We start from the raw sequence: 15237 nt of genomic DNA on the forward strand, positions 1-15237 counted from the left end.
AGGAGATAATAAATGTACCTATAAGATAGTAATTACAGTATTACTTGGTTCTTCAGGCATTTAAGGGATGAAGCACTTGCTTCTGGCTGCTATAATCCAGGGGAAGTTCAAAGAGGAGATGTTTTTTAAACTAGACCTTGAAAAATATGCAAAATTTGAAGAGAATAAATGGGAAGATGAACATTCTAGTTAAGATATGGACATGTAGGTGGTTGAAGCAGAAATTTTGTGTAGATGAGGAATGAGATAAATTCTGGAAAGGCAGATTTAGGTCATCCTTTGTTTAACCTTGACTGCTATATTAAAGAATCTTTGTTTGCTAGGGTGGTAGGAGCCAGTGATAGCTTTGCCTTAGGAGAATGACATGACCCTGGCAAAATTTTAGGAAACACTTTGTCGGAAATGTAGGATAGACTGCAGGCTGTGGTTTGGTTAGTAGTCATAGGATAAGTACTACAGGTGTGTTTAAATGTCTTTAGGGACACAGATTCTTTCAGAAGTTAAATAAAGCTAAGAACTAAATCTTATAAAATTATGCAAATGTCTTTCGGTATCCTTTGACATCTGTTTAATTATGGTAATGTAAAAGAGAAGGTAGTAATAATAACTTACATTTATTGAATGCTAACTTCAGGCCAGGTACCATACATTTTTTTACGTAGGTTATTTTATTTTTATAATAATCATGTGAGATGGGTAGTCTTTATTCAGCTAAAGAGGTTAAGTACGTTAAGTTATTCAGCACTAACTGGGAGAACCAGAATTTAAAAATCTGTCTGGTTCTTAAGTTCATTTTCTTAACCTATATTGTGTGACTCCATTCTAGGGCAAATGAGATTATGGGTGAAAGAAACTTAGTTTTTGAAAGAGGTAGTTTGCTATTTTTTAATATTGTCTTTGCTTTTCACTTCCTTTATCCCTTACCTTTCTGAACAATTCAGTCAAAAAGCCTCTGCATCAGCTATCTACCTTATCCACCTCTTGGACCCACAGAGTACTAGTATTTTGTTTCCTGACCAGAGTGAGGAAGGTGCCCTCCAACATTGTGGTGTTCCCCTTATGGAGTTTGGAGCTTGGGTGTGGTAAGGAGGGTGTCTGTGTAGAAGAGGGCCTCAGCAAGGAGTATGCGAGTTGCATTGGCATATGGAGAATGTCCAGTGTGGAGGGTGGTGACAGCGGCTCAGAGTAGTTTGACAAAGCCCAAGTGGGGTGCAGGGCATGCATGCAGTGAACAAACGGTTCATGTAAGCTACATACAGGTTGTTGAAATAAGTAAGTATAGTGAATATATTGGGAGCTTTGTTTCTCATTGTTGGAGAAAGGAGTTACAAAATGAAGGAAAATAGAGTGAACCATGTGCCTTTGGAGTGGAATTGGAAATGGCAGTGTGAGCTTATAATTTTTACTATAGATAGATAGATATAGCTAACCTAGCACCCAGTTCTTGGTCTCTAAATACTGTTCTTAGTCTCTAAATACAGTTCTTAATGAATCAGGACTCATTGGAGAAATGGCTAATTCCAGGGCTGGGTCAGTGAAAGTACAGATGAGCCTGAAACATCTTATGTGCAAGAAAAATTTTTAAAGAATTATAATGACTCAGAACCAGCTTGAATGTACTCCGCTGGCCAAATCTGGAACAATTTGGCCATCAAAATAAATAATGATGGCAAAATATTAGAAATACAACCAACTCATGAGTCTGTATTGAAAAAATTAATGAATGCATGGCAAGTTTGATGATGTGAGGGATATTTTTACTGTCTCAAAGTATGTCCCTATAAAATACTTACAAATTACAAAGATTTAAAAAAGGCCTTTACCACCTTGGCTGGATGGCTCAGTTGGTTGGAGTGTCATCCTGTACACCAAAAGGCTGTGAATTCAATTCCCGCTCAGGACACATACCTAGGTTGCGGGTTCGATCCCTAGTTGGAGTGAATATGGGAGTCGGCCTATCGATGTCTCTCTGTGTCTCTGTCTGTTTGTCTCTCTCTCTGTATCTATCTCCCTAAAATTAATAAACATATTCTTAGACGAGGATTAAAATAAAAATAAACTAACAAAAAAACTTTACAGTGGGCACATTTGGCAGTGACCAAAGCAGAACTATCAGTGTGCCAGCTGACTTGGCACACAGAGAAGAACATGGCATCACTTCTTTAATATTCCTGCCAAAGATGCACACCCTGAATTTAATCATGAGAAAACATCAGACATACTAACAGAATAAGTGACCTGCAATCTTTAAAAGTATTGAGGTCATGAAAATTAAGAAAACAATGAAAAACTCTACCAGAATGAGACAGGACAACTAAATAAAATTCTTGAGGTATTGCACTATAAAGGACATTATTAGGAAAAGGACAAAACTTGAATTAGGTCTAAGGATTAGATACACTGTAGTAATGTGGCTATTAATTTTCTGATTTTGACAGTTTTCTGGTTTGTAGAAGAATTGTCTTGTTTGTGGGAAATGCACACTGAAGTTTTTAGACTTGACTGGACATCATGTTGGCATCTTACTCTCACATCAGGAAAAAGGAATACTTTGTATTCTACTATACTTAGAAATTTTCTGTAACTTGGAGGCTGTTCCAAAAAACAATTAAAAACAAAAATGATCTCTGCTAAGGGATTGACTTCTTGTTCTGTTTGGTGGTTTTCAGGTGGCTTGTAGTTAAAGGGAGAAACATTTTGTATTGCTATACAAATGCTAATAAGAGAAACCTCTGTAATCAGTCCTGTTTTGTGAATTACTTTATGGAAATGCAGGTACTGAGAAAGTTTACATACAAAAATCTGCCCTTTGGCTTTGTAGGTGTGTGTATATGTATGTGGATGCCTTGATCTTACAGATATCTTATTAGCTTTTAAAGGTAGAATTTTATATTTTTTTTGTTCCATTTGAATTACTTTAAAAAATTGTCATTTGCGCCGAGACCGGTTTGGCTCAGTGGATAGAGCGTCGGCCTGCAGACTGAAGGGTCCCGGGTTCGATTCCGGTCAAGGGCATGTACATTGGTTGCGGGCACATCCCCAGTGGGAGATGTGCAGGAGGCAGCTGATCGATGTTTCTCTCTCATCGATGTTTCTGGCTCTCTATCCCTCTTCCTTCCTCTCTGTAAAATATCAATAAAATATATTAAAAAAAAAAAAAGATTATTTAAAAAAAAAATTGTCATTTGCTTTTATTTTTGGTTCACATTTTATAGATAAAAGATATAGTTTAATATTATCTTATAATGGCAAGGACATTTTAACATAATTTTAAATCTTATTATTAACAATAATTTTAACATTGTTATGAGTGATAATAAGAACAACACCTCTCATTGAGCATTTTGGGTGTTAAGTATTTCTACAAGTTAATCTCTGGATGCTGCATTTTTTCTACTGTGAAATGGGGACAGTAAGAGTCCCTTTCCTCATAGTGTTGTGAGGATTACATGTCAAAATGCATCTAAAGTGCTTAAAACTTATAGGTGCTTTAATAAATGTTAGCTAATTTATTATTATTATTATGCCTTATATATGCATTATTTTACTTAATCCTCACAATTATCACTTAAGGTATTATTTCCCCTATTTTACAGGTGGGAAAACTAAAGTTCTGAGAGGATTCTTAATTTCTTTACATTCTTAATGCACTCTAGTTTATTGTACTTAACTATTTAGAACTTATTATATATGTATTGTTCTAATGCTAGTTTCATCTCTTTATGATATTAAAAATTTTTAGCAAAGAATTTGAGATTTTTATAGCTCTTATGTTACCTGCAGTGTTGGCACATGCTGGCTACTCAGCAATACTTTGAGTAATCATAAAAAATTTGCAAATAACATGCAGTTGCATATCTGGCAAATGAACAAAAGGTAGAGACTTTACTGTTTAAGAGGTCATATTCTTTAATTTTTAGGGTGGAGAAAGGGAAGGAAGAAGGAAAGAAGGGGGTTACAAATTCTTTTTTGGTTGCTGCATGTATTCAGAGGTTAGAAATAAGGATAAAGTTAGATATAAAAGATTATTTTCATGAAAAATTAAATGGAACATGTGACATAATTTTTCTGGATATGAAAATTCATTTTTTATAAGCCTTGTTGGGTTTAAAAGAAAATGAGAGTAAATATATTTAATTATATATATGATATTAAGTTCTTAGATATAACCTAATTTGTCAAGTCTTTGCTGTTGAAAATGCAAGACATTTTATTTTTTTTAAATTTTTAAATATATTTTTATTGATTTCAGAGAGGAAGGGAGAGGGAGAGAGAGATAGAGATAGAAACATCAGTGATGAGAGAGAATCATCCATCGGCTGCCTCCTGCACACCCGCTACTGGGTATGGAGCCCACAACCTCGAGCATGTGCCCTGACTGGGAATTGAACCATGATCTCCTGGTTCATAGGTCCATGCTCAACCACGGAGCCACACCAGCTGGGCAAAAATGCAAGGAATTTTAATAAATACACTCTTTACATAGTCAAAGTATTTCAGCTATGCTCTGCCTTTTTGTAAATAGTTGTTGAAATGTCAGGACATTATCTAGAACTATTTGGTATAAATAAAGGTCTAAGGATGATTACTTGTAGAAAGGGTAGTTAGCATGTTAATTAAGTAAATTTAATAGGTGATGAAACACTAACACATTTTACTGTTATTTGTTGGGGCAGCCATTTAAAGATCGCTGTGAATGGTTCTATGAACATTTGCATTCAGGACAAGCAGATTCGGACATGGTGCATAGGCCAGTGAGTGAGAATGACATCCTGCTGGTTCACAGAGGTATGCTTACAAAAGAAATGCTGTGCATGTGAGGCCCAAACACTAGCTATTGTAAATTTTAATATGCACAATTAACCAGTGCTGCATATTTAGATTCCATTTTTAGGAGTAGCTGTGAAGTCGTGTCAAAAGCAAATTGTGCAAAGCTAAAGCAAGGAATTGCTGTACGGTTCCATGGAGAAGAAGGCATGGTGGGTATAAACATAAGTAGTGAAGATCAATGTATATAAAAGATTAAAATGCACTTGAATAAAATTTAATATTTAATTGGTAATTGAAGAAATTTAATATGCTTTTAATTTTATTGTTTATAAAAAACTTCCTCATCTTATATATTTCTGTTGATACTTAATTTTATTTTCTTGAACTCAGGGTCAAGGTGTTGTGCGTGAATGGTTTGATATTCTGTCTAATGAGATAGTCAATCCTGATTATGCATTGTTTACCCAGTCAGCTGATGGTAAGTTGTACAGCCTCCATGACTTTTTCTGTGACTTATCACATTTCAAACTACTTCAGTGTATTTTATTCTTTTATTCCCATAGTAGCTCTGTAATATAGGTGGGGTATTCCCATTTCATAGAAAAGAAAACCAAAATTCAGAGTTTTTGTCTATGTTAGCACAGTTAATGGAATGGAAACTGACTCAGTCTAGCAGTCTTTTCTCTAAACAGTTGATTTTCCAATGCTTGTCTCAAATGCTGTGCTGGCCCCAAGAAACTTCGTTAGCTCTTTGTAAACTAAAACTAAATTTATTCACTTTAAGGATTGTACTTTAGTCTGTTTTTCTTGAGTTAAAATTTCCTTTAGTGAAATAGTGATAGTAGATGGATGTGAAAATAATACAAGTCCTTATTTGGAAAAATTAAAATTTGCTAACCCTATTTAAGTTTCCAAGTCTCAAAATTTATTGCTTCTAACAAACATAGTCTAGAAATCATGATATTAAATCTTAACTTATAATTTATTTATGTATACTAACTTAATTTTCAGTCTTTTTTAAATGTCAAGACCTGACAACTAAGTTCTTATTTAACCATTTAACACATATAAAAAACTGTTTGTTGAAATGGTACTTGTGATTTAACAGAACTGAATTTGACATTGTAGGGTAAATGGAAATGATTACCGCCTCATTTGTGTGAGGTATAATTAAGAGTTTGTAACTTTTTATTTCTTTTTTAATTTCTTTATTGATTAAGGCATCACATATTTGTCCTCATCCCCCCATTCCCATCCCAAACCCCTCCCCACGCATGCCCCCACTCCCCTCTTGTCCGTGACCACTGGTTAGGTTTATATGCATGTACACAAGTCCTTTGGTTGATCTCTCCCCCTTACTCCCACCCTTCCCTACCTTCCCTCCAAGGCCCGACAGTCTGATCGATGCTTCCCTGTCTCCAGGTCCATTTTTGTTCATCAGTTTATGTTGTTCATTATTTCCCCCAGATGAGTGAGATCATGTGATACTAGAGATACACTTAAAGAACCGAAAATGAAACAAGCAATAATGGTTATGCTGAGAGGCAAATGAATCAGTCTGTAGAGAGTTTTGTAACTTAATAGAGACATATCCAAGTGAAGGTAGGATTTCAGTTTTTAAATGCTATGTACAGTTGCTTTTTTCCCCTGAAAACTTTTCTTTCCCAGTGCTTAAATTTTTTTATAAGGGTAGAGTGCATTATTAATTGTAGTTCTTGATTGCATCCAACCAAATGAGCAGTGCATCTTCTTTGAATAAGAAGAGTGACTCTAAGAGAGGCAAGTGGAGGAGGGCAGCAGTGATGCCAGGCAGCTGTAGATATCCACCTGTGTGATGGGCTCCTTAGATATACTTGGTGTATTTGAAATTATTTAGAAACTAGAAGCCTGGTGCATGAAATTTGTGCATGGGTAGGGTCCCTAGGCCTGGCCAGCGATCAGGGCTGATCTGTGGGATGACCGGCAGGGTAGTCGGGCCCCTTCATTCGCACCCACCTTGGCCGACCTGGTACTGCCAGCTCGCTGGCCCCACCCCCCCCACCGCCACTGCTGTTGGTCACCTCCTGGCAGGGCAATCAGTGGGTCCCCACTTGTACCCACCTTGGCGTTGAGTGTCTGCCCCCTGGTGGTCAGTGCGTGTCATAGTGACCATTCGTTCTGCCTGTCATTCTGCCGTTTGGTCAATTTGCATATTAGGCTTTTATTATATAGGATTATGTAGGATATGGGACTGCCTACTTTAACTCTGTTTCCTTTGTTATGAGATGAATTTGTTGAATTTGACAAGGTTAATGTGGCATTAAATTTCATTATTTAGGCCTAATAGTTGATATAAGATTTAATATTACAACATTGTATTTTATTTTTATTTTTTAAAATATATTTTTATTGATTTCAGAGAGGAAGGGAGAAAGGGAGAGATAGAAACATCAGTGATGAGAGAGAATTATTGAGTGGCTGCCCCACACTGGTGGTTGAGCCCATAATCCTGGCATATGCCCCAACTGGGAATTGAACCTTGACCTTCTGGCTCATAGGGTGATGCTCAACCACTGAGCCACACTGGCCGGGCTACAACATTGTATTTTAGATGCATTTCTTTTCTTTATAGCCCTTTATTCTGAGTCTGTTGTAGTTCCATACCTGAAAAACAGATTTGGTGTGAAATCATTAGTCGAGGTACTTCCTTATACTATAAATTTATAGTAGAGCATATATTGAAGCACATAGACTATAAAAATTGTGATTTGTCCTTTTTGTAAACCATATGAGTGTTCTTTTCAGGTTCATAGTACGAACAGATTAAAATCTAGATGAAATTGTTCTTAAGTATAGTTGACAAGAAGGGAATTACATTTAAGAATTAAAATTTCCTAAATGTGGGAAATGTTTGAATAGACCTAATGTCTATAATAATGTCTTTAAAACTTGCTTTCTAATTAAATTAAGATACTTACATTAGGCAAGTAGTATGCTATAGTGGCCAAGAGTTTGGCCTTTGGTGTTTATGCTACTTAGGGAATCAAAAAATAAAATGTACAATACAATTTTTCTGAAGTGATGAAAATAGCTGGGAGTATCACAGTTACTTTTATTTTGAACTTAAACATAACATAGAATTTATATTCTGTTTTAACTATTTTCTAAGTTAAAAACTATTATTTGTTTCCTGAATATTTTTCCCCATTTTTTTTCTTTTGATTTCTCTTCTATTCTTTTTAATAACCAAAACTTCCCAGAAAGTACTTAGAGAAGGAATTGTACAGACCAAGTTGGGGGGGAAAGTTCAGTCCATCAAAAATCTTTGCTGGTTCAATAACCCTATTCACTATTTTAATAGGTAAAAAACATTTGTGATTATTCTCAGAATATTGTATTTTTTGAAATTATGGCTATGTTTATTCTTAAAGTCTTTCTTCATTCCACAGAACTTTGCCTTGACTTTTTAAAAAAAAATCTTTATTGTTCAGATTATTACAAATGTTCCTATTTTTCCCCCCCATAGGTCCCCTCCACCCATTTCCCACCCTACTCCAGGCCTTCCCCCCCCCCCATGACCTCGACCATAGGTGTAAGCTCTTTGTCCAATCTCTTCCCGCACCCCCCACAACCCCTTCCCCCTGAGAACTGTCAGTCTGCTCCCTTTCCATGCCCCTGATTCTATTACATTCACCAGTCTGTTCTGTTCATCAGGTTTCTTATTCATTTGATTTTTAGATTCACTTGTTGATAGATATGTATTTGTTGTTCATAATATTTTATCTTTACCTTTTCTTCTTCTTCCTCTTCTTAAAGAATACCCTTCAGCATTTCATATAATACTGGTTTGGCGGTGATGAAGTCCTTTAGCTTTTTCTTTTCTGTGAAGCTCTTTATCTGACATTCAATTCTGAATGATAGCTTTGCTGGGTAGAGTAATCTTGGTTGTAGGTTCTTGCTCTTTATCACTTTGAATATTTCTTGCCACTCCCGTCTGGCCTGCATAGTTTCTGTTGAGAAATCAGCTGACAATTGTATGGGTGCTCCCTTGTAGGTAACTAACTGTTTTTCTCTTGCTGCTTTTAAGATTCTCTCTTTGTTTTTTGCTTTTGGCATTTTAATTATGATGTGTCTTGGTGTGGTCCCCCTTGGATTCCTTTTGTTTGGGGTTCTCTGCGCTTCCTGGACTTGTAAGTCTATTTCCTTCACCAGGTGGGGGAAGTTTTCTGTCATTATTTCTTCAAATAGGTTTTCAGTATCTTGCTCTCTCTCTTCTTCTGGCACCCCCATAATTCTGATGTTGGTACGCTTGAAGTTGTCCCAGAGGCTCCTTACACTATCTTCATTTTTTTTTTTTTTCTTTTTGCTTTTCTGCTTTGGTGTGTTTTGCTTTTTTGTATTTTAAATTTTTGACTTGATTCTTGGGATCCTCTAGTCCAGTGGTTGGCAAACTGCGGCTTGCGAGCCACATGCGGCTCTTTGGCCCCTTGAGTGTGGCTCTTCCACAAAATACCATGGCCTGGGCGAGTCTATTTTGAAGAAGTGGCATTAGAAGAAGTTTAAGTTTAAAAAATTTGGCTCTCAAAAAGAAATTTTAATCGTACTATTGATATTTGGCTCTGTTGACTAATGAGTTTGCCGACCACTGCTCTAGTCTGCTACAGAGACATCTGCAGATTCCTCCTCTCTGTATATTATTTTTTACTAGAAGCCTGGTGCACGAAATTCATGCACGGCGGGGGGCGGGGTGTCCCTCAGCCCAGCCTGCACCCTCTCCAATCTGGGATCCCTCTCACAATCCAGGACTGCTGGCTCCCAACTGCTCGCCTGCCTGCCTTCCTGATTGCCCCTAAAAGCTTCTGCCTGCCAGCCTGATCACCCCCTAACCACTCCCCTGCCAGCCTGATTGATGCCTAACTGCTCCCCTGCCAGCCTGTTTGCCCCTAACTACTCCCGCTGCAGGCCTGGTCACCCCTAACTGCCCTCCCCTGCAGGCCTGGTCCCCCCCAGCTGCTCTTCCCTGCAGGTCTGGGTTTCCCCCAACTGCCCTTTCCTGCAGGCCTGGTTGCCCCCAACTTCCTTCCTCTGCCATCCTGGTCACCCCTAACTGCCCTCCCCAGCAGGCTTGATCACCCCCAACTGCCCTCCCTTGCAGGCCTGTTCCCTCCCAACTGCCCTCCCCTGCTGGCCTGATTGCCCACAACTGCCCTCCCTTGCAGGCCTGGTTCCTCTCAACTGCCCTCCTCTGCTGGCCATCTTGTATCCACATGGGGGCAGTCATTTTTGACCACATGGGGGCAGCCATCTTGTGTGTTGGAGTGATGGTCAGTTTGCATATTACTCTTTTATTATATAGGATTTCAGTCAGTGTATGCTTAATTTCTGATTGGTCCTTTTTCATATCCTTGTAGGTCTCACTAAATTTCTTGGAGGTTTCTAAAAGATTCTTGAGTAATCTTATAACTGTGGTTTTGAACTCTATATCCAGTAGTTTGCTTTCCTCCATTTCTTTCATTTGTGACTTGACTTGTTTCTTTGTCTCCGCATTTTGGCTGCCTCCCTGTGTTTGTTTCTATGTACTGGTCTCCTTGAGTTGATAGAGTGGCCTTGTGTGGTAGGTGTCTTATAGGGCCTAATGGCTCAGCCTCCCCAATCACCTGAGGTAGATGCTCTTGTTGCACCCCTTTGTAGGCTGTTTGCACAGTCTTGTTGTAGTTAACCCTTGATTGCTGTTGGTGTCACTGGGAGGAATTGACCTCCAGGCCAATTGGCTGTGAGGACCAGCTTTGTCTACACTGGAAGAGCTGTTGCGCAGGAGACACCCTCATGGTGCAGGACTTGCTTCAGTGGGTCTTTGATGCTCACTGAGTCTGCCCCTTGAGTGTGTCACTTATGGATGTGAAGAGTTATAATCTGATATGGTCTCACTCTGACCACTGGGTACACTAGCTCTTGGAACTCCAAGGAGGTTTAAGGTCAGCCACTGTCTGGGGCCGCCCAGCAGGAGCTACGGAGACGTCTGCAGATTCCTCCTCTTTGTATGGGGTTTGGAAGTGCCCAGATGAGGCCCAGCTGTGAAGCAAGGCAGGCTGCTGCTGCCAGGCCTTGGGCCTTCTTTTGGAAGCTCTGGGGCTCTCTGACCCAGCTGCAATTTGACAGGTTTTAGATGGAGAAAGGACAGGCCATTCATATTCAAAAGCTGATGCTCACAGCTTGGGTGAGGTTGTAAATTGGGTGGGGCGAGGTCTCTGGGAATCACCAGGGTGGAGCAAACAGCAATGGCTGCCAGTCAGCCCTGCACTGGAGAGATCCCTGGGTCTCCGTGTCCCGCGCCCCTGTGCAGGAACAATGATCGCTGTGAGCACCTCTGAGAGAAAGCCATCCTCACGTTCCTGTCCCGATGCCAGACATTTCAGTTTCTCTCCATATGTGTCTGGGTCCCCCAGAGTCTCGCCCGGAACTGGAGTTCAGAGCAAGCGGGAGCTTGTATCTCCCTCCCAATTAAAAGAGCAGCACATCCAGGTGTTGTCGGCACTTTCCACGCCTCTGCACCTCTTACCAGTCTCAATGCGCTTTCTTCACCTCTCTAGTTGTGGAACTTCCACTCAGACAGCTTTCTTGCGGTTCTGGGTGGTAGTTGTTCTGCCTTTTAGTTGTAATTTTGATGTGGTTGAGAGGCAGCGAGTATAGGTGTTTACCTATGCCGCCATCTTTGCCTTGTCTTTTAATACCCAGTCTTACATTATGATTTTCTAAAGGTACTTAACAGTGAATGATTAGCTTCATGTGGCTCTTTTAAATCATTCAGCCATAAGCTTCCAAATTTGCACTTTATATCTCGGTCATGGCAATTTAGCCCAATGCCAACTCTGATAAATCAAAGACCAACGAAACACAAAGGGAATTATTGCCAAAGTATGTATACTAAATGACCAAACTTTTCACTCTCTAGTACTTTTTCATTGTTCCTTTATTTTCCTTTGATGCAGTTTCATTAATTTTATCAATTATTCTTTATTTTAGGTAGCATAAGCTCAATAAATATTTGTTGAATGATAAGAGAATTTGTAATCGAAGTTAGTGATTATCACAGAAAAACAGGGAAGAAGAGTTACTTAAAATTGAGGTCTTGGTATTAGGTTTTTTCATTGCACTAGATATTTTTGAGGCGTTTTTACTGTGACAAGATTTACCATTTTAATAATTTTGAAGTGTTGTAATTCAGTTGGCACTATGTGCATTCATAGTGTGGTGTAACTGTCTTATTTCCAGATCTTTTTCATGTAAGTGGAGTCATATACTTCATTGCCATGAGGATGAATTGGTTGACTTGGGGACTTTTGGTGATTTCCTGAGAATCGTTAAAAGGCATCAAGTTCACTGATTAGTAGTTCTATTACTTAAGATTAGTTGTACATTTAAAATTTTTAGTTATTTTCTTATAGTGCTGTGTTCCTTAAGTAGCAAAAAGTAGTAAATATCTGCTGCACTGGGCCTGAATGAGACAATGTCTGCCTTAATTCACTGCCTAGTAGTTATTTATCCACACTGTCCAGGGAACCGTGTGTGTGTGTGTGTGTGTGTGTGTGTGTGTGTGTGTGATCTTTTAATATATTATTTCCAGGATCTCTCTGACACATCTTCCAATTAAAATACTTCAAAGTGCAGTTTAAAAGTATTCTCAAATTTTCTCCCTGCACAAAGATGTACTGTGATATACTAGTACATGTGTGAATTAATGTCTTTTGTACTTCTAGTTTCACTGCCTGTTATATATCCCACAAAGAACATTCTGTGGAAATTAATACATAACTTTAGCTTTGCTGAAGTTTTATATGAACAAATTTATCTGCATTAAAATGATGTCTCTTCTGCATATAGATTCTTTAAAATAAATTATTTTGTATTTAATAGGAACAACTTTTCAGCCTAATAGCAACTCCTATGTAAATCCTGATCACCTGAACTATTTCCGTTTTGCTGGACAGATCTTGGGATTAGCTTTGAACCATAGGCAGCTGGTCAACATTTACTTCACAAGATCATTCTATAAGCACATTCTTGGTATGGCTCTGATTTATTTTATTTTAATTTTTTTTATTTTCTAAAGTTTTACATTTGTCTTCTTTTTTCTCAATTGACCTCCCCTAATTTATTTAAAGTGTTTTTCCTATAGTCTTTAAGTAAATATAATTTGATAAGTGATGGCATTTTGAATGAGAACATTTTTATTTTGATTAGAGACTATTTGTGTTTGTGAGGCATTTAAATGAGGGCCTAAGGGAAAGGAAAAAAACACCTACAATTTTTTTTTTCATTTTAGTGTATGTATATTTATGCTAAGAATGTATTTTGATATGAATACACTTAAGAGAATTGGCACTTTTTGAAGTTTATAATAATTTCCTGAATAGTGCTTTTAAAGAAAGATTACATTGTAAAAATGTGGAAGAAAGTAAGCTTAAATTAAGCCTCAAATTCAAGAATTGGCATCCGTTTAAATCATGCTGTAAATTTGATTATATTTTGCAGTTTTACATAGTATCTGTAGAGGGCAGTATTTTACCATTAAACAGATAAGGAAAGGCAGAAACATGTAGAATATAACTACTGTATGTTTATATTTTTAGGTATTCCTGTAAATTACCAAGATGTGGCATCTATTGACCCAGAATATGCCAAGAATTTGCAGTGGATTTTAGATAATGATATTAGTGATCTGGGTCTAGAACTGACTTTTTCTGTTGAGACTGATGTATTTGGAGCAATGGAAGAGGTGCCTTTGAAACCTGGGGGTGGAAGTATTCTGGTGACACAAAATAACAAAGTAAGTATTTGAATTTTTATCTTAGCCACTGTTTGTAACTTGGTCCTGATATTCTAAAGTCTCCTGGCTAATTATTGTAAAGTCTCCTGGTACTAGCTAAAAAAATTTTTACTGTTAGAGTTAATAACATTTTATAAAAGAAAAATATTTTAATTAACCAAACTTATGGTTAAATAAGACTAAAATCTTTTTCCTTTCCTGTAGTTGAGTTATAATTCTAAGAAAGCTTTAGAATCACCTACCTATAAAAATAATGTTTATCAAACCATTTTGCAGACTAGAAATTTAGTAAAATACCGATTTTTTTTTTTAAACCAAAAGACTTGACCATGTTTTAGCTAAACTCTGAGCCTCAGTTTTCCATTCTGTAAAATCTGGACAATACTACCTCCCATGGAGAATTGTTACTAACATTTTGTAAACCTAAAAGCACATTACAAAAGTTAGTTGTTATTGGATAGTTTTCTATAAAAAAAAATAGGCTTAAAAGTTTTAGATATACACAGGAGATTGGAGACTTACATCATGCTATATAATTTTCCTTTTTGAAAGTTAGATACTGTTCATATAAAAAAAACCCCATGAAGTTTAATTTTGGAAAATAAAATCAGGAGCTGAGTTTTCCATATCTGTACTTAAATTTTTTTTATTTACTCTCTCATTTTACACATGAGGATATTGAAGCCTAACACTGGGGCCAAAACCCAGGTCTCCTGTCTCCTAGTTTCAAGTCTGATGTTCTTCATACTATTTGCAAAATTAATCATGTTGAGGAGGAGCTTACTTGACTTTTAATATAATGAGTCATATGAAGCTCTAGAAACTTAAAATAGTAAAGTGCTTAAATTAGTTTTTAAAATCTATATGAACTTGCTAGTGAATGAAAATATATTTTTAAAAATTCTTCTAATTATTAGATTGTCCACCTTGCAGTGAATTTGTTGCTTTATTTTATAATGGATACATGCCCTCAATTACGGGTGATGAAGTCATAGAATCTTTATTATAATCAAGTGATTGCTTTTCATGAGAGAACCTCAAACATGATTCCTACCTATGAATACCGTATCTGATGATGAGTATATTTGTCTCTCCTCTCAGATATATTTTATATGACAAAGTAGAAAGACCCACTAACAATTGCATGATGGATAGCTATATTTATACTTGTTTCTCCTAACAGCTTCCCTCCCACTATGACTGATTTTTGTGTAGATTTTTAGATTCATATTTTATTCTTTTACATTTGTGTTTTTTTTATGGAAATCTAGAAAGAAGGGAGACATTGAAAAAATAATAGCAAATGAGAATATACTCACACTGAAGTTATATCCGTCATCTTGATTCTACTCTGAGGTTGAAATACTATTGTAATATTAAAGCATTTGAAACTTTTGTTTCTGAGTTTAGTACATTTTTATTTAACTTTATTAACTAATTGGTTGATTACAGGCTAAACTTTTTCAATAATTAATTTGGTAATAGAGGTAAAAGCAGGATCTCAATCATTAATATGTAAATTCTTAGCTTTCAATTTTGGAATGTAAACATTTCTCACAATAAATTGAGCCTCTGCTTTCTAATATTACCAATAAGAGTCAAGTATAATTTTATATCTAATTGTTGATGCTTAAACACTTAATGCTTATTCATTAAACAAC

General features: G+C 37.0%; 1 protein-coding gene across 7 annotated transcripts in view; it reads left to right on the forward strand.

Annotated features, from left to right (window-relative positions):
* Positions 1-15237, forward strand: part of HACE1 (HECT domain and ankyrin repeat containing E3 ubiquitin protein ligase 1) — a 109513-nt gene that overhangs the window by 67001 nt on the left and 27275 nt on the right. For all 7 annotated transcript variants that reach the window (XM_080666313.1, XM_080666314.1, XM_080666315.1 and 4 more), the window contains 5 exons: positions 4677-4788; positions 4882-4979; positions 5161-5248; positions 12664-12813; positions 13380-13576. In XM_080666313.1, coding sequence (XP_080522439.1) covers positions 4677-4788; positions 4882-4979; positions 5161-5248; positions 12664-12813; positions 13380-13576 — 645 coding nt within the window. The remainder of the gene's footprint in view (positions 1-4676; positions 4789-4881; positions 4980-5160; positions 5249-12663; positions 12814-13379; positions 13577-15237) is intronic.

The sequence above is a fragment of the Plecotus auritus genome (genome assembly GCF_963455305.1).
Source record: "Plecotus auritus genome assembly, chromosome: 4".
Taxonomy (NCBI): domain Eukaryota; kingdom Metazoa; phylum Chordata; class Mammalia; order Chiroptera; family Vespertilionidae; genus Plecotus; species Plecotus auritus.